This window comes from Camponotus floridanus, unplaced genomic scaffold (assembly GCF_003227725.1).
Source record: "Camponotus floridanus strain SB8 unplaced genomic scaffold, Cflo_v7.5 scaffold3, whole genome shotgun sequence".
NCBI classification, from domain to species: Eukaryota; Metazoa; Arthropoda; class Insecta; order Hymenoptera; family Formicidae; genus Camponotus; species Camponotus floridanus.
In genome coordinates this window covers 3,921,277-3,942,258 of record NW_020229436.1, presented here as the reverse complement: position 1 = coordinate 3,942,258, position 20,982 = coordinate 3,921,277, and the positions used below count along the sequence as shown (strand labels likewise).

General features: G+C 27.6%; 3 protein-coding genes across 3 annotated transcripts; all 3 read left to right on the top strand.

Annotated features, from left to right (window-relative positions):
• Positions 1-3,506: 3,506 nt before the first annotated feature.
• Positions 3,507-6,732, top strand: LOC112638402 (trypsin eta-like). Its single transcript, XM_025410056.1, has 4 exons — positions 3,507-4,088; positions 4,610-4,741; positions 5,173-5,332; positions 6,662-6,732. Exons 1-4 carry the CDS (start codon positions 4,023-4,025, stop codon positions 6,730-6,732), a joined length of 429 nt encoding a protein of 142 aa, XP_025265841.1. The 5' UTR covers positions 3,507-4,022.
• A 379-nt stretch (positions 6,733-7,111) lies between these two features.
• LOC105250159 (probable chitinase 2) lies at positions 7,112-12,570 on the top strand. Its single transcript, XM_025410055.1, has 9 exons — positions 7,112-7,297; positions 7,774-7,977; positions 8,340-8,499; positions 8,890-8,986; positions 9,065-9,271; positions 9,365-9,562; positions 9,783-9,911; positions 10,414-10,679; positions 12,534-12,570. The coding sequence occupies exons 1-9, from the start codon at positions 7,240-7,242 to the stop codon at positions 12,568-12,570; spliced, it is 1,356 nt and encodes a 451-aa protein (XP_025265840.1). The 5' UTR covers positions 7,112-7,239.
• LOC105250150 (proteasome assembly chaperone 4) lies at positions 12,368-13,341 on the top strand. The gene is made up of 2 exons (XM_011256112.3): positions 12,368-12,691; positions 12,821-13,341. The coding sequence occupies exon 2, from the start codon at positions 12,844-12,846 to the stop codon at positions 13,249-13,251; it is 408 nt and encodes a 135-aa protein (XP_011254414.1). The 5' UTR covers positions 12,368-12,691; positions 12,821-12,843; the 3' UTR covers positions 13,252-13,341.
• The last annotated feature ends 7,641 nt before the right edge of the window (positions 13,342-20,982 follow it).

Here is a 20,982-nt window from a genome sequence, read left to right as displayed (position 1 = left end):
AATATGACCCAGTTTATGAGTAAATTTGATCACATAAAGATAATTTGCATAAGAACATGTCAAATTTATTTCGAGAATTCTATTATAAAATCGTGATATAGATGATATGATTTTACACACATCATGTAATTTGAATGTTTTAACTCATGCAATGCAATTTACTTATTTACGCACATTCGATAGGTGATGGCTTACTGATGTACCTTAAGCACTCCTGTTAATTAAACATCAATGCTCGCTTCGAGACATTTCGAAATCTTAATTTCTAAATAAGACATTTCGAATCTTAATTTCTAAATAATTATCTTTTAAGATAAACTTTAGAAGAAGAATTAAGTGCAACAAAATATATTATATGTTATTCAAATTTTTGAAGAAAAAAGATACTTAAATTAAATATATTTATGAGAAAAAATATATAAAAATTTATGAAATTTTTTATTAATATTATTAGAGAGAATATATTTATTAATGATAAATATAAAATAAACATAAAAAAATATATTAAAGGAAAAGAAACTGATTAAATTAAGTATCTTTTTAAATAAAATTTTATCGAATAATTTATTATCAAAGGTAAGGGTTTTTAATATTTGTTGACGCATATAAAAAAATTAATTAATATATCATGAAATTGAGGTTTGAATAGTCTCGAGGATGTTCTGCACTGGCATTTGAGTGAGGTCACAAAGGTTGAAAGGGCAACCGATTCGACTCGGACTCGGTGAATCCGAATTTTTCAAAGTCAATTCCTCTTAGGTCTCGGTCCAGCGCCGACACTTTAGCCACTCGTGCGGAGGCACTTATGTCGCCTGTAGGTTCGTCCTGTCCGCCGCTCACTGCATGGTCAGGTGCGTGTTATAAGACTGCGTTTCGCATTTCGCGTTATATACGTCGCGGAAAGTGGTGTAGTCTCTCTCTCTCTCTCTCTGTCTCTCTCTCCTCTTCTCTTTCTATCTCTCTCTCCTCTCTCTCTCCTCTCTCTCTCCTCCTCTCTCTCTCTCTCTCTCTCTTTCTCTTTCTAGCCGGGGCTTTAACACTCGCTATCTCAATTTGTTCACTTTCCCTATATATTCTCTCCAATACAATTTCTAATCCTCGGATGTATAAGATATAATATTTAATCAAAGATAGTGTAGAATTCTCCCCCGGGAAGGGAGACTCTTAAAATACATCCCAGGATTAAAACACAGTGGCTTCCTCTCAAGCCATCGGATAAAATTGAAGATTTTGCATGAAATTTCCGGTATAAACAAAAACATACACACATTAAAGCTGTTAATACAATGCACGCTAAATCTGTGAGCTTTATTTTTTGTTAATGTTGACTGTGCGATCTTTTTTAATTTAGTGCAATTAAAATGTCGATCTCATGTTCTTGCTTATTTGGTTATAATATATGTAAAGGCGTGTACATAATTAGAAGCTATACAATTTGTTATGAATTTCTAAAGGCTTTCGTGGCCAACTATAATTAGGAAACACTGCCATATCGTACAGCGAATTTAATAATCTTCTTTCATGCTTTCTGTGATATAGTTTATATCACAGAACATACAAATTTAAAGAAATTCTTCTTTGCTGTGATATAGTTTACCATTCAAGTTTAATGAAATTAATATATTTGTGTTATTATAATAATATTAATTTTAATATAATACATTAATCTTTTTTCGAAAGGCCTTATATTTGCATTTTGAAAGAAAAGAATAAAACATGCATACCATAAGTATGTATATATATAAATATATTAAAATTTTACATATTAAATTTTTAATTTAAAATTTAAACTTAAATTATAAGAACATTTATTCTCTTCTTGAGCTGTACAAAATTACATAAAATTTAAATAAACTCTAAGCTCTGTGAAAATAATACGAAAAGATGTAAATTATAATTTTTTAAATTAAAAATATGAGAAAGATTGAGTAAACACTCGATTTTTTATTCGTTATTTGATCAAGAACAATTTACACAAATATACATATTTATATTTCTTGTCACATTTTTTATTTAAAGTTTCTATTGTTCTCACACGATAAATTTTTTTGATAGATTAACAAATGCAATTTTTTGCTTTCACTTTTAACTTTTTAAAAGACTGAGAAGATGGTCTCAGTTTTCATTATAATTAATTCTTTAATATGCGCGGAACTATCTATGTGATGTAAATCTTTTTAGACTTAAAGTAAGTTTTACGACATGAAGGAATCATGGAAGAAATCTTTTGGCTAAAGTAAAAAATAAATTACATTTAGGTATTTTTTCGGCTAATATAATTATATGTATTTATAAAGCGAATCGAATGCCCTGGTAAGACATTTTAGGATTACACCACATTACATGAGGTATTAGTAGCCGTGTTTAACCTCCTTGCTACTGCAAATGTATATGTAAGATACATGTTTATCTATGAGAAAGCGAGGCTTATGTTTGATATTAAGATGTATCTTGTAAGATATAATTCGCTGCCATTTGTGAAAAAAACTAAGCAAGAAGAAATGTGTAAAAAGAAATTTCCAATAATCTACTTTGTAATATGTTTCCGGAAAGAGTCCTTTCCTCTTTAACATATATTTGTATTTACACATTTCATTAAATATTGTAGAGAAATATACCTGAGCAACGATTATGTGTAAGTCTCAAATAAGTCTCAAATTCACGGATGGTAGCTAATTTATATCACGTATACAAACTCTATGTGAAATATTCGTGAATTTATATTTTCGCTACTAAATGGAACTCTCCTTTGAACTATAGATAGCAACAGCGGATGAACAGGATTGAAACAAAAATCGTATAAAATGGGGTATAAGCATAATTACCCGTTGACCGAGGTATTTATTATAGAATGAGTTTTTGATTCATCCATCAGTCCTATTTACCCGCCGTAATTATACCTCGTTTATTTCTGATTGTGAGTAGTGATGTGCTGTCTAGAATATATACGATTTCATGAGTAACGAGAAGGTTAGCGGCGCTAGATCCTAAAGGCAATGATATCTGTCGCGGTATCTATCTGTATATCGATTAGCTGTGTACTAGCGGTAATGTACTACTATTTGCGTGAGCGTAGTTTCTGTTTTACGAGTCAGCTCGGCCGCCCGTGATTGTACGTAAGAAAAATTGGAGCACAATCAAATATCTTTGCTCATCTTTTAAAAAACAAATCAAATTAAATATCTAAAAAAAGAAGGAAAAAAGCGAGTTGAAATACGAAATTACGTTCAAAATAATCTTAATGGATGTACTCTCCGATAATAACTCTTTAGCCGCAAAATCGATTTTACTCTATTTCCTATTTTTATTAATTATTAAAAATAAGAAAAAACTTAATGCGATTAAGTATTTGCTTTTATTATTTAACTTTACTTAACTTCCTCATTCAATTGCTATTCAAAGTATGATGCGAAAAGCGTCGATTAATTGTTTGTAAAATAAGTTTGCAAAATTGTTTATTTTACTAAAACTTGTCTATCAAAAAAAATTTGTTATAATTTTTTTGTTCTTTTATTAAATATACATGATATATTTTTAATTTCTTGAAAAAGAGAAAGAGAGGGAATCGAATCGATTTTGATGTTACACTTTGCATCTGATTGTGCCTCAAATTTTTTTACCGCTCTGGTGTTTAAGTGGAGTAAAAGTGTATAATTAACTTGTTGTTTAAAGACGGTTGTTCGACGACACGTGGGTAGCGGAAAATCCACGCCAGTTCTATGTGATCGCCGGCGCGACCTATGTGTACTTACCAAGCTGGGGTTCCATGCAGATGGAATTGATAGACAAGACATTGCCGCACGCAGAGTTTCGATTCTCGGACATGCGAAACGATATTGGATTGTTCAGGGTGACTATTTACGCCGTGTATATAATTCTGTGTCGATAATAAAGAGAGCAAACCTTGTAACAACCGCGTGGTCGTTTGTTGTCATCCGCGCCCATCCTTACAGTTGAAGAGACCCCTTTATAGGAACGCGTACGTTCAATTCGTCACACTACCTCCGGCATATATTACGGATATGTTTAAAATATATACGGAAGACTGTGTCGCAGCTGGATGGGGACGGCACATACCTGGTTCAAATGTACGTAGATAAGAATTTGCAAAGCGCTTTTCAATATAACAGTACAAAACTTGTATTGTTGCATTTTCTAAAGAAACTATATGCTCTTTCTCTCTTCTTTTCACAAAAGAGATAGGATGTAAGTTTTATTTTTATCCATTATCTTAATCGTGAAAAGTTAAATATAATATGAACTAGTAATAGAGACTTTTTTGTTTAAAATGAACTTTTTCAATATTCATATGCAACATTTTTATATTTTGTATATTTATCTTGTATTCGCTGTTCATTGCTTTCTTAGAAGAGAAAAAATTTTTGATTAACAATTAATTAAAATTTTTTTTAGAAAAATGTATAATAATAGATAATGTTGAGAATTTCATCTTTTAATGTCTGAAGCAAAATAGGTATTTAATGTTTGCATCAATATTTATAAATATATCTATATAATAAATATGTAATAACGAAGCGAATTTATAGAGAACTTGATCACATGATCAAAATATAATTTTTCCATCGATTTTTTTATGATTTATTATTAGCAAGGGAGCGGTACATATTTGCGACATGTTCGGATTCCATTGATTTCACCCGAAAAATGTCCTATGCGGAATGTGCATAAAGAAAAACAATTGTGTGCGGGTCTGCCAGAAGGTGGTCGTGATGCTTGCCACGTTCGTATTAAATTCTGTAGATTTCAGTTTTTTTCGAAGATTTTTACATTTTTACATTATTATATAAAATATTAGTCGTGTATTCGGTAAGAAAATTTTCGCTCTGTAAGCTCTGTAACTCTGTAGCTCTTTAGCTCTTTCTTTTTTTCGCTCTTCGCTCTTTCGTTTTTACTCTACAGTGCTACATAGCTTATAGAGATACAGCGTTATAGAACATTTTTACAGAATAGACCCATTAATGTTTAAAAAATTGTGTAAAAGTAGACAATGTTTTGATTTTTATGCTAAAAATTATGAAAACGATATTAATATTGGCTAATATTTTTACTTTTCATATTTTTGTTTTTATTATACATTCGCATCTTATATATATATATATATATATATATATATATATATATATATACAATATAAAATAATACAATTTTTAGGGAGATAGCGGTGGACCACTGCTATGTAATGGAACACAAGTTGGTATCGTTTCTTGGGGTGAGAGTTGTGCCCGTCCAAATTCACCGGGTGTTTATTCTCGTGTAGATTTTTATCTACAATGGTTGAACGAGACTATTCTTTTAAATGGAACCTCGGAATGTTCTTTTCAATATGTGTTCTGTTCAATAACGATTATTTTGGCATTTTATTGTCAATATTTATTAATATAATATAATAATTATTATTGTATATGTATAAGAAAAAAATACGAAGAAAATTATATAGTTTTATGTCATATGACTTCACTGAAGATCTTATGTGAAATAAAAAAACTGTTTATTTATTGCTCATATTAATTAAATCTTTGGAGGCATAGTTTGTAATATTGTTTTGTAATATTATTTGTAATATTATTTAAATATTATTTTAATAATGTTCCAATACAAATTTTAAAGAATTTTAAGAATTTTTAAAGAACTTACACGAATACTAAATATTATCTACTACTAAAACTACTCTAAAACTACAAAACTACAAAAATGATACAACACTTATTATAAACTATCACACATAAACTATCACACTTTTTACCCTATTTGAGAAAGAATATTTCTAGAATTATATATAATGGAAGAAAAACTTTTCATTATTACGATCACATGTTTAAATTCGCTATTCGATAAGTTCAGAGAGAAGATAAGTTCAGAGAGAAATATATTTTATAAATGTTTCTTCTATTTTTGTTATATACGTGGGCAGTTTGATAAGTCAGTGACTTTTATCAAAGATAGCACTCAAATCTATACGTGGGCAGTTTGATAAGTCAGTGATTTTTGACAGCAAATTTTTTTTCCATTTTTTCCATTTTAGCAAAAGAACACAAACTTAACCGCTTTATAACGCTGTCAAAAAATTTCTATTTGACAGATCTACTTGAAACTTTGTGTGTATACTTTAAAAAGATGACAAATATCAGAAATAAAATTAAACTACGATTTGAGTGCTATCTCTGATAAAAATCACTGACTTATCTAACTGTCCTCGTATATCTTAAGGTGAAAGAGTGATAAGCGAAAAGAGATTTTAGAGTATTGCCATGAACATCATTATACAATTTCAAATTTATTCTCTTCATCTCACTATTTCTTTTTAATTCTTTACTTTCTCTTTCTTTTTTTTCTATATTTTCAACATTTGCTTGTTTATATGTATTTGCTATATTTTTGTTTTTTATTACCTTCATTTATGCTTAATTTATGCTTTATTTATGCTTAATTTACGTTTTATTTATGCTCTTTTATCTATGTTTTCCTCTATTTTCAGCTTTTTTATTAGCATCTTTGTTTTTTTAGGCTATTTTAATATATTTGTATATATTTGTAAAACATTCTATAACACACAGAATACAATGCGGAGAAGTGATTATTTATTTCAAAAAGACAACGGAGAATCTGTGAAATATACCAAATTTCCGGCAATATATAACAGGTTCTAAATGCGTCCTTCTCGCGGTCATGTTTATCTTCGTCTTTCGCTGGAGAATGAACAGTTACAAGTGAAAGTGATCTGGCTTGGCTGACGCTCGTGTATCTGACTCCTAACAGTCTATACCTTACAGTCGAATGAATCAGTGCCGGTATGTTAGTTACATATAATCATTATCTGAATTATTGAGAAATGTTGTTAGTGATAATAGCAACAAGAATTCAATATTACTTTAAGTAAATAAAATGATATTGTTGTTATCGTTATTGCAAGTTATATAAAAAATAATTCTCCTAATTGTCAATAATAATAATTGGGAATCCGTCATCATAGTGTCTGTTGATTACTGTAAATGTTAAATGTCACGTCAAGTATGCAGTAGATAAAGAAAATCTGAGTAAGACGCTCTTTGATATATATAAAGTGTATCATGAATAATAATTCATAATTTCACATTAAATATGGGATTTTAATATTTTTCATATCTGAAGTTCGAAAATATTCTCTAATACGAAATACCATTACTGAGAACTTGTTAAGTATATTAAATAAATCGCATTGAAAGAATTCAGTGTATCACGATGTTCCATACTTACGTGGCATTTCTACTTCTATTTTTAGGGCCTTATAATGTTCATGGTGAGTTTGCATGAAACTACACGTAAAATCTACATTTTTAAGAGATTAATATATACGTTATATATAATATAATGCAGAATATATATACTCCTGAACAAAATTAACGCTATTTTCTTACTTTTTCTTTAAAAGCTGATATTTAAATTTTAATGAAAAATTTTAAAGAAAAAAAGAAAAAAAATTATGCGTTAATTTTGTCCAGGAGTATATATATATATATATATATATATATATATATACATACATATATATATATGTCATATACTTTGTATGTACTCAGTCACTAAAATTCCTTTATGTATTATATTAACAAGCGAAAGTAAAAGCCGGCACGCTACACAATGAGGACGCGACATTTTCATAAGGCTTGTGAATGTATATACAGAGTGTCTCGAAATTAGTTATTAGCATATATTTTATCTACGAATTGATCAATTCTGACTGATTCTTGTTTATTCTAATGTGTTTCTTATTAGGATTTGTAAAGTCAAATCAACATGATAAAGTTGTTACTTGTTACGTTGCATCTTGGGCGGCTTATAGATCAGGAAATGGTGCATTTTCCTTAGAAAATCTTCATCCAAAATATTGCACGCACTTAATTTACGCATTTGCTGGTTTAAATGCCTCAGATTGGACAATTAGAAGTATTGATCCTTGGGGAGATATAGAGAAAGATGGTAATTGCAATTTCTGTATAAGTTTACGTGTATCAAGTTTACGTCTAATTACAATAATTTAAAATTATTAAAAAAATTAATTAAATAAAATATTAAAAAGTAATTTGTCTAACAAAATTACTGTCATATGTGAAATAAAATCTCAAATTAAAAAAAAAAAGAAAAATGATTCAAATAAGATAAAGAGAAATAATTAAAATATTAAATTATTCAGAAAAGTTTTTTTCAAATTACAAACACAAATTAATTCTAATTTGTATTAATTTTAATTTCTCAGATTTTTATTTATTATTTAATTTAATCGATTAATTTATATAATTACATTAAAATTTCTTAAATATAATTTACAAATATGAATGCAGGAATTGGCAATTATAGAAAAATGACAATGCTTCGTAAGCAAGGTTTGAAAGTATTACTTGGTATCGGTGGATGGAACGAAGGCAGCACAAATTATTCGATGATGGCTTCATCATCGGATAACAGAAAAACCTTTATCGCCAGCACTGTTAAGTTTCTCAGGTGTGTTCATTGTATTAATTGTTTTTTCTTATTTTTATAGGATGTTTTATAAAAGATTAATACTTCAAAAATGAGAACTTTAGAAATGTTTTATGTGTAATAGTCGTTATTATCATTTTGCAATACGCGACTAAAGTTTAGTTTAATGTTACGATATGTATCGATAGTTGAAATTCTTTGTTCCGCTTTATTTTATATTAATCTATTTTATATTAATCTATTAATCTATTTCTTTTTCCCTTTATACATTTGCTTGTTTTTATATTTTATTATTACTATTTACTACTTTTATTATTATTATTACTACTTATTTTATTTTTACCACTTATTTTTTGTAAATAAAATTTTATACAATAGAACATTTTATACAATAGAACATTTTTGCAATAGAACATATGACTTCGACGGACTGGATCTTGATTGGGAATTTCCTGGAAATCGCGGTGGTGCTGCGTATGATAAGCAAAATTTTGTTAGTCTCGTACAGGTAGGGAACCATTATAATTTGCTATTATTGTTATTATACATATATCGTAACGAAATAAACGCATTATTTGTGCGATAGGAATTGCGAGATGCTTTTAAACATTATCGCTTCTTGTTGACGGCAGCTATAAGCGCGAACAAAGATATTATTAATACGGGGTATGATATTCCTGAAATTTCCAAATATCTCGATTATATTCACGTCATGGCATACGATTACCATGGAGCATGGAATAAACAGGTTCTTCCAAATACACCACTGCGAAGCAAAGATAAATTAAGTGTGGTAAGAAATATGATTTTCGGATAAGAAACAATATACTCGTATATGCAATTAATATAATCATATAATTATATTAATTATCTCATTAATATTTAGGAAGATACTATTATGTATTTGCTGCAAGAAGGGGCACCAGCTGAGAAATTAGTCTTGGGACTAGCAATGTACGGAAGAACTTTCGTTCTTACATCCGTACCAGAAACACCAAAAATAAATCCAATTGGTCTGCCCAGTCTACATATTGGATTCAAAGGACCTTATACATCTGAAGATGGTTTCATGGGATTCAATGAGGTATTTCCTATCATCTCATATTTATATCATATTCATTCTACAATTTATATAATTTTTATATTTTTGACAACTATTATAAAAACTATTTTTGTGTAACTTTTCGTTGTAATTACGGTACCAAAATATACGATAGAAACATTTTTCATACGTATATGCGAGAAGAAATATATTATATAACATTCTAAAAGATATAAATAAATATTGTACATCTTTTGAACAGATTTGCGAAGCATTGATATTACATCCGCAAGATTGGACAACTGGATGGGATAATTACAGCAGCACAGCTTATGCGATTAAAAAAGATCACGTTGTGGTTTATGATGATCGCAAAGCAATTATGATGAAGGTATCTTTTGCTCTTTTCATGAAACAGATTTCCCACTAAATTCTAAATTTTCTATTAAAATTTAATTATGTCCATAAAGACGAATCTGGAATTTTTAATCAAATTAATGAGTCTTGTAAATTTCAAATACTCTTTTTAAACTTTTTCATATAGTCACTAAGAACAATTTTGTTGCTCAAAAATATTTGACAATTTTTTCAAGCTATATTTTGCGGAAAATAAAGAATTTATTTTAATATTTTGTTGCTTTATTATAAGAATACTTTAAACAATTATTAATTTTGGGTAGATATATCGCTATATTTTTTGTAAGAAAAACTTACATATATATATATATATATATATATATATATATATATATATATACATATAAGTTCTTCTTAAGAAAACTATGCGCATCAATTAATAATAATTGCATTATAATTCAGTCTTTTTCGCGTAAATTATCAAATATTGAGTACTTAAAATACTTACAAATTTAAAAATTAATAAACTTTATTAGGTGGAATATGCAAAAAGACAGAAATTGGCAGGTGTTATGATATGGAGCATTGACACGGATGATTTTCGAGGGAAATGTTCATTGCAGAGTTATCCTCTAATGAAATCGATTAATATAGTTTTGGCAAATAACACGGTACCACACGAAGAGAAGAAAGAACCAAACTCATCGTCTGTGCAATTACCCTCAAATATTGTATTTGCGCTATCAATCATGATAATTTCTTTTTCTGTTTATGAAAATATCTATCTTTATTATAAAGAATTATTAAATTAATATACAGAATATAATTATATTTTCTGTATATTATTAATATACAGAAAAATAATAATTCTTAAAATATATTACATTACATTATTTATAATATATATTATTAATAATAATGTATATTGTAAAATATAATGTTAACAGAAAAACATAAACATAAACATAAAAAGCAAAATTATACATATATTAACGATTTTAATAAACTGTTTCTATTTTTAATAATGAAAGAGAAAAAATGAGAGCAATTTATAACAATGTATTAAAATATGATTTTAATACAAAGGACTAAGGAAGGAAAAGAACATTTCTAGAATTTTATATAATGAAAGAAAAACTTTTCAGTTTTACTTATTATTGCGACCACAAGTTTAAATCCGTTATTTGATAAGTTAAAAAAAATATATATTTTATAGATGTTTCTTCTATTTTTGTTGATATATATCTTAAGGTGAAAGAACGAGAAGAGATTTTAGCATTGCCATGAATGCCACTATACAATTTCAAATTTATTCTCTTAATTGGTTTCACTATTTATATATATAAATATTTAACGAATTAATCGAACGAATGCATTCCGATTCATCTTTTCGGTCCGATTCGCTTTTTTATTCGATATATATAAATATTACACTTAAGCGTGAGCCCAAGAAGCAGATATTTATAATTCACTATTCGACTGATTGCGTTCCGATTCGCTTTTTTATTCGATATATATAAATATTACACTTAAGCGTGAGCCCAAGAAGCAGATTTCGGATATTCACTGTAAGTCAGCCGCTCCTCGGGCGATCGGGACGAGATTTAAACGGTAGTGCCGCGAAATGGTGTAGAATTTTATGCAAAAAGAACGAAATCGCTATCGCGTCCGGAAATCGAGATATAAATTGGCCGTTTTTCGTCTGCGCGCGGACGGTCGAAATCGTGCACGACGCCGCGCATGTTGCCTGCCTCTCTCGCGCGATATTCACTGTAACGTGGCGAGTAAAATGGCAAGCCGAATGCAATCGTTCGATTAATTCGTTAAATATTTATATATACCGAACGAAAAAGCGAACCAGAATGTAATCGTTCGATTAATTGATTAAATACTTATATATATCGAACGAAAAGATGAATCGGAATGCAATCGTCCGATTAATTAATTAAATATTTATATATATCGAATAGAAAAGCGAGTCGGAATGCAATCAGTCGAATAGTGAATTAAATATTTATATATATCAAACGAAAAGGTGAATCGGAATGCATTCGTTCGATTAATTCGTTAAATATTTATATATATAAATATATAATATATATATATGTATATATATATATATATATTTAATATATTTATATTTAATATATATATATATATTATAATATATAATATATATATATATATTTAATCTTTGTTTATCTATCGCAATTTAAATATTACAAGTATGTGTAATCTCGATACAATTAATTATATATAATACATACTTTCCGCGTATATATTTGTTAAAGTACATAAAATATTTCGTTAACGAACAGATAATAACATTGGTTCGATTTTGGCAAATAGTAGCGCGTTGATGTTTACATATCGCAATCTTGAAAAATGTTTCTTTATTTTATTCTTTTGAACGTAATTTTAATGGAATAATAAGAATTTTGCGGTTAAAATGATCACAAAACTTATTTATATAGAAATTTATTTTAATATATATGTATAAACATCTTGTATCGAGCGTTGCAATTCTCGTGTTATCGATATTTTGCATACTACATAATAGTACGGAACAGAACCACAATTTGTAGATAGCGTGTTATCCATTGAAAAGTTCATTCATTTGGCTATATAGTTCAATGTTTATGTTTTGTGAACATAGAGGCGCTTCGAATACAGGTTCCATCACTTCCATCTAAACTTGGAGCACGATCGCATCAGCTCTTAAGCTTTTTTAAATCAAATGCTAATTAACACACACACATACAATTCGATCTTTGAAAGTCATTCAAACTGTGCTTGAATTATTTAAAATGCGAGGTAATCAATCAGATCATTTTGTCTATTAAAATTGCTTCTTATATTCTATTGGATTATATAGTAATTGTTATATAGTCCTTGTAATTGTTTTTTTAATGATCTAACATATAAAACTTACATGATTCACAGATAAATAGAGATTACAGTAAAGAATGGCAAGTGTAATGGAGCAAGAATTACCTCTAGCAGAATTACTGCAATGTGGAATCAAATTTCATAAGTTTGATGCCAGAGTCGGTGATGTTACTATTAATTGTGAAATCATGAAGATGAAAGATTCTTTGTATCTATGGATAGGAGATTATACTAATCCCACCATGGAAGATCTGTCCTTCTCTTTTACATCAAACATTGGAACACAACCCATTGCGACCAAAATTATGGGTGCTATAGCAGATGCTACATCTACAAACATGGCTAAGAGATTAAGCATAAAGATTGGAAAACCAGTATATGTTAGTTTTAATGTGACAGCAGACAATATGTTATTGTTAGGGATTGAAAAGAGAATACAAGAAGAATTCAAGATGCATAATGATTTATTTGACTTTGAGCATTAGCAGAAAATTTTATAGGATATTTATTTCAAGAACTTTTTGTTAGTAATGGATTTTCTATTAGTTTGTATACTGAAAAGAAATAAATAAATAACAAAGTACATTACATGTGTGTGTATAATATAAATAAAATATATATATCTTCCTTTATTACATTATTTAAATTGTATTTCAAAATTCTGTTAACAAGAAATATGATTCAATAGTAGAGATATTTTATCCACTATTAATTATTGTTATAATGAAAAATAAGTAAGCAAAATTTTTCTTTTTTAACAGTAGTCCTAAAGCAAACGTACAAACATGTAGAAAATCATAATGTATAAACTGTAAAGATTGCATTAAATTCAAATTATTTGAAACTATTTTATTTAATTGTACATTATATATGTATATATATATATATATATATATATATATATATATACATAATTTAATGTGTGTGTCTATTATTATAAGATTAATAATAAAAAAATAAATTTTATTTTATTCATTCAATTAATATATTCCCTGTTACCAAAAAGATATATTTTCTTCTACATATTTGATGTCTCTATTAAAATTAAAGATGATTTTATCTATCTTATTTTATCTATTACTTATTATATATGCAATATATATTAATGGAATAGATAAAATCATCTTTAATTTTATAATAATATAAAGATATTAAACATAAGAAAAACAGTTGCTATTAATTACTTTTTACCATTTTTTTTCATATTTTTTAAAATAATTATGAAAAATTAACATGATGTAAATATTTAAATACGATGTATATATATTTATTTTTAATTTTTTATCTAATAGGATGCATTCCATTTGACATTACAAATACTTCAAATTTAATTGATCAATCAGAACGAAAGAGGCAAAGATGTGTATATTTCGAATCGTTTCGAAAATACATGAATACGATGTACTGAAACACCATTGTGAAACCAGAGAGAAAACTGAGAGATGTCATGACCTGCCTTTAGGTGATCTCTGAAAGCGATATTCCCTCTATGGACATTGAAAACGTGGACATGAACTACAAAGCCAATATACATGAATGTTCTCAGAGGGTATCATGTGCACAATTTCTGGTTTCGTTCCGTGCTATGTGCACGAAATATCGGTAACATCAGAGTATAACAAGACACTCATATATATAAATTGATAGTAAATAAATTATTCAATCGCGAAAGATACTGTAATCTTCCAATGTAATATTCAAAGAAGAAATAAATATTTTTCTCTATTCATTGCCATATTTATATATTTTTATTCACAAAACACAAAATGCCTGCTGTGAAATAAAAACATTTTTAACTTTATTTCTATCAATCTTAATTAGCAGTAACTGATCTTTGATTTATTAATTTTTTAATTCTCTTTGATATTAATGATTTTTTTAATTATTTAAAAATTTAATTATTAATACATGTATAGAATTTCCAATTAATCACTGATTCTTCTAAAGTTTTTATAATTAAGATTCGAAAAATGTAGATATTGTAAAATATTTTAAATATATCTTCAATATCAATATGTCTTTATACAAAATATAAAGAATTCATATGTTCTATTTTAATATAGTCAACATTATTTATATATTTTTATTATAATTTTTATATCAGCATAATATTTTTATGCTTAATACTTTATATAATACAATGTGCTAAATTATAAAATTTAATACAATTACAAAATAGTATTACTATTAATAAATAGATTGTATGCATACTATCTTTTAGTTTCTAATCATCAATCACTATGCATTTCTATCCAATATATTCTCTTCTTCGAGTTCTTGGATTATTATGGTTTATTGTATTCCTTTGTGTTAAAATCATAAGGATTATCATTATTTATCATGCTTATTCCTTCCTACGAAGTCCATATGAAATATTTTCTATGGACATTTGTTCTCTCGGGTATAGATATTCAAATCACTCAAAGAGAGAGAGAAAGAGAGAGAGAGAGAGAGAGAGAGAGAGGGGAGAGGGTTTTAGATATTCAAATCATTGTAGTTGCCTTTTTTCTATTTTCTTAATTACTGTTTCTTTTTTTTCATTTTTTATTCAAAAATATTAATATAATTAATATAATATATACAGGATGTGATATATACAGGATCTGAAATGAACTAAACTTTAAGAGCGTATTCTAGATGTCAAAATAAGACTTTTTTTTCTTATGAACATGGATCCGCAAATGAACCCCCCTCCAAGTTAAAATTTGAAAATGTGTGAAATTGACCAACACCCGCAGCGCAAATTTATCTCTCAAGAAAGGGTGATAAGTAACGTCAAAACGTTAAACGTATAAAAGAATCGAATGCAATTAAGAATCGATGTGTGTGACCGGAATCAAAATTATAAATTATCATTTTGTCGCAATCCTTAGGAACAATAATTATTTTTTTTTTAATATTTATAATTAAGAATATTTCGTCCGATGCTTTTCATATAATTATGTGATGATTTAAATATATATAATTCGTCTGAGAACGCGCAGTAAAACGATCGAATGGCAAAATCGAATAATTATCGTAATGGAAAGGCATGTGATGTATATTAATCGTTTAATAAATAATTAATCTGTGTGTACATGTGTGTGTAAGACTTTAAAAATATACTTGTATAAAATTCAATTTTCGTATATGTACGTCATAGTACGCGTAAAATATTTCGGCAGCGAGGTCAATAACACGACGTTCAACCTTGATGACGTAGCGCTGTATTGTTATCATAGGCGAAGACCTTGTATCATTCGCACGGCGACATTCCAGTAGTAAAGTAGTGATACGGAACACTTCGTATTGTTGAATTCTTTTTCTAACAGTGTGATCGCGATTAATATCGAAATATAATTCACTACGACTATTACAATTAACAATTAATTAACTCTTAATAAATAACATAAAACTATATGGCGATGATACATCCATCGAAACGCGATCCTTCATTATTTCAAATAAAAATTGAAACAAAAGAGGCAAAAATTATAAATACATAGACGATCTTGTATTATTCACACGACATTCCAACGGCAAAGTAGTGATATAAAACGCTTCGTATTATTGAATTCTTTTCCTAAACGCGATCGCGATTAGTATTGAAATATAATTCGCTACGACTATTGTAGAGCGAATCGTACTTCTTTATTCCTTATACGATATATTAATGTGCATTTCTCGTAATTATTCCGCGATCGGGAGTGCCGTGCAAAAGTCTCGCGATCGTTTCTATAGTATATGAATAAATATAATAAATTGTTTGTTCGCGAGTGAATATAAGTGCTATGAGGAAACAACAAAGCATGAAGAAGAAAAAAGAAGGACATCTGGAAAAGTATCGAACACTCAGAGAGAGAGCAGTGAAAAAGCTTGAAGCAGTCAGAGAGATATGCGGTGAGTAATTTATAAAAATTATTTATTTATTATTATTATTTATATATGTATTATTTTCAAAATAGCTATATTGCTTATTATATATATATATTATAATATATATATATATATATATATGTTAAAGTACGTAAAATATTTCGATGACGAACATATTAAAAATAAATTAACTTATGATAAAGATCATGAAAATGTATCGCAACGATATATATCTTTTCGAATCGCAATCATTAATTACTGCGAATAAAAATTGAAAAAGGGAACATAAAAGGGGATAAAGAAATTAATTTGATTATGATCTTTCGATTGTTGATGCTTATTATAATAATTTCTCTAACGATACTTATTAAAATTAAATAAATTTCGACCAATGCTTTAAATTTTCTTAATCGACAATCATTCATGGAATATTTCAACGACGTTTTATGACTTATGATCATTCACACAGTAACCTTGAACAATAAAGTAGTTTCGTTTCATATATTATCAAATTCTCTCTCTACATAGTCAATCTTGGCGATATAAACAGTACCGCAATAATGTTTCTGATCTACGATTATTTCCTCAGTGGCCTTCGAACAGTGAGGTAGTGATGTAAGACGTTCCATATATTATCAAATTCTTTCTCTAACAATTATTTTGAACATTGCTTTATATAATAGATTTTCTCTTATCTTTTATATTTTTATTTATCGTTTATATTTGCGAATTAAAATTTATATAGTATATTACAAAATTAATTATATATTATATTATATATAAAATTATATATAATATAATATAACCCTCCCATGGGGTACACCTTGTCGCGGGGGGAGGGCTTAGTACCTGGACGGTGCCTTGAGGTTTATTTTAAATTTCCCAATTTATGATAAATCTTAAGGTGCCTGAATGGGAAGCCAAGTACCCTTTCGCGTCGTCGGTGCAGTCAACGTGCCGCGGACGGCAAGCGCTTCGTCAACGCATCGCGTTAGGTATATACATATTAGGGAGTGCCGTTAAAAGTATATACATATTAAGTATATACATCGCGCGATCAAATATAAAATTTTTAATCGCATCGAAATAGTGCGGGAGTGCCGTTCAGTATCGCGCGTAAAATAACGAAAATAGCGATATAAAAATATCGCTCGCGAGTGCGGGAGTGTCGTCAAAGTATCGCGCGCCAACAACATAAGAGAAGGAAAAGGCCTGATAGAGGTATCTTGCATCGGCGAAGCAACCTGATGGTAAATATTTATTATTTGTATATCAATTGTTATAAATCGTACGCATAATAATTCGTTCTTATAATTTAAAGGAATTAAAGAGGAAATTAGAGAGAAAGATTTTTATAAATATGAAAATTTCGATTTAAAAAATAATTTTAAAATTTATAAAATCTTCCCATATGTGTTTATATCTGCTTATTATTTTACACACCGGATATGAAATTCCACAGCCTTGTTATAAATGAATTTTATATTTGTATGTTTCAGACGTAGTTTTAACGACAACATAATAACGGATAACGATAACTCCGCTGCTGCACATCAATGCCATGGTGAGTGATAAAAACTTTTATTTAATTTTAAGATAACGGTAGAGATTGTAGATATATCTGTTGCCTTAAAATGGATGAGCTAGAATAGATTAAATAACTTTTAATAAATTCGTTTGAAATGTATTGCAGCCATCGCGAAAATATTACAGTATATTAATCATAAAGAAAGAAGATTGAGAAAAGATCATTCTTGTAATTTTATCTAATTTATTGAAAAGAACATTAAAAATTATATCAATTACATCTGATGCTAATTTATTCTTATAACACGTATTTATCTTATTCACTTATCTTATTCTAATTTCTTATAGCTCGTCCATTATAGAATTTATTGTAGATATTGTTTTTAAACTTAATGTAAAGCCAAATGATTAATTATTACAATGAAATAACTTGTAATATGATAAGTGTTATACACATATTAATTTTTTATAAATTTATTATTAACTCGCGCATCTGCAATCGAATATTCCGATTATTGTCGATTCATTTATTCGTCGCGTTTTCTCGCGAATTTTAAATCGCAATTTATTTAGTAATTTAATTGTTGATTTCGAAGTTTATTCTATTCATTTTGAATATTTCCTTTGATAATTTACACAAAATGCGCCAGTAATCCAAATACTTTCTTTTACAGTCGAACAAACGATCAATAATTTTATTAATGATTCTTTTTCTTCTTTCACTTATTTACGTTATATAAAACTTATTAAATTCTATTGTTGCATATCTATTATTAATAATAAATGTCACGTAATTATCGATAACGCGACGTTCGACTTTGGCAATATAAAATATAAACAGTAGCGCGCATTATTTTATTAAACAATTTATCACGGATCTTTTCGTTATGTTAATTATTTGCATCTATAATTCGATTGTTTTATTTCGTGTTCTCCCACAATCCAAATTATATTTAGATTGTCAAGAACGATAAAGTGGTACGGATGAAATATATTTGTGACTCTAAGTATTAAAATAATAATTATTGTCCGTGAAGATCGCAATTATCAAAGTGATTATTTAATAATATCTTGAATTCCTATCATTTAATTGATTCTCGATTAAATTATAGGAGATTATAGGATTACGATATAATAATTATTTTAATACTTAGAGTCACAAATATATTTCATCCGTGTCAACTTTATCGTTCTTGACAATCTAAATATTTGGATAGTGAGTTCTTGACAATCTAATAATTTGGATAGTGAGAAAACACGAAGTAAAACAATCGAATTATAGATGCAAATAATTAGCATAACGAAAAGCTCCGTGATAAATTGTTTAATAAATAATGAATTTTAATCAAGAAATTAAAATAATTCCATAATTTAATATTTCGCGTTAATGTATATTTTATAATACATAAAATATAAAAATATTTCGACAACAAATTATCGATAACGCGGCGTTCGACTTTGGCAATATAAAATATAAACAGTAGCGCGATATATGGTGCCGCTTTGTCATCATTCGTACGGTGACTCTCGAGTAATAAAGTAGTGGTAAGAATCGTTTTGTATATTATAATTTTTTTGCTAAACATGATTACAATTAGTATGGAAACATAATTTGCTATAAATATTAACAAAAATTAATTAATTAAAAATTAATTAACGACATGAAACTGTATCACAACGATAAATATTTATTGTATCGTAATCATTCAATACCGCGATTAAAAGTTGAAACGGAGGATATATAAAACAGGATAAGAGAATTAAATATAATCTTCCGATCATCGATGCTTATTATAATATTTCTTTAACAATATTAGAATTAAATATATTTCGATCAATGCTTTAAATTTTCTCAATAAGAATCGCTTTGTATATTATAATTTTTTTACTAAACATGATTACAATTAGTATATAAACATAATTTACTATAAATTTTAATAAAAATTAATTAATTAAAAATTAATTAGCGACAGTATCGCAACGATAAATCTTTATCAAACCGCAATCATTTATTACCGCGATTAAAAATTTAAACAGGTTATACATAAAAGAGGATAAAAGATTATGTTGTGATATTTCGATCATCGATACTTATTACAATATCTTTCTATAATATTAGAATATAATATTAGAATTAAATATATTTCGATTCGTTGCTTTAAGTTTTCTCAATCTTTCTAAATACACAATTTAATCGAAAATCGATGAAATTATAGGGATTTAAAATATTAAATAATCACTTCGATAATTGCGACTTTTACGAACAATAATTATTATTTTAATATTTAGAATCACAAATACATTTCATCCGTTTACTTTATCATTCTACTTGATAATTTAAATATAATTTGAGATGTGAGAGAACGCGAAGTAAAACAATCGATTTGTAGAAGCAAATAATTAGCATAAGAAAAGACTGTGTGAATTGTTTGTTAATAATTAATTTTAATCAATAAATTAAATACATTCATAATTTAATATTTTACGTTAATGTATATTTCATAATATATAAAATATTTCGATAACGAATTATCGATAACATGATGTTTGATTTTGGCAATATAAAATATAAACAGTAGCGCGCTATACGGTGCCGTTTTGTCATCATTCGTACGGTGACTCTCGAGTAATAAAGTAGTGGTAAGAAACGCTTTGTATATTGTAATTTTTTTACTAAACATGATTACAATTAGTTTGGAAACATAATTTACTCTAAATTTTAATAAAAATAAATTAATTAAAAATTAATTAGCGACAGTATCGCAACGATAAATCTTCATCAAACCGCAATCATTTATTACCGCGATTAAAAATTTAAACAGGTTATACATAAA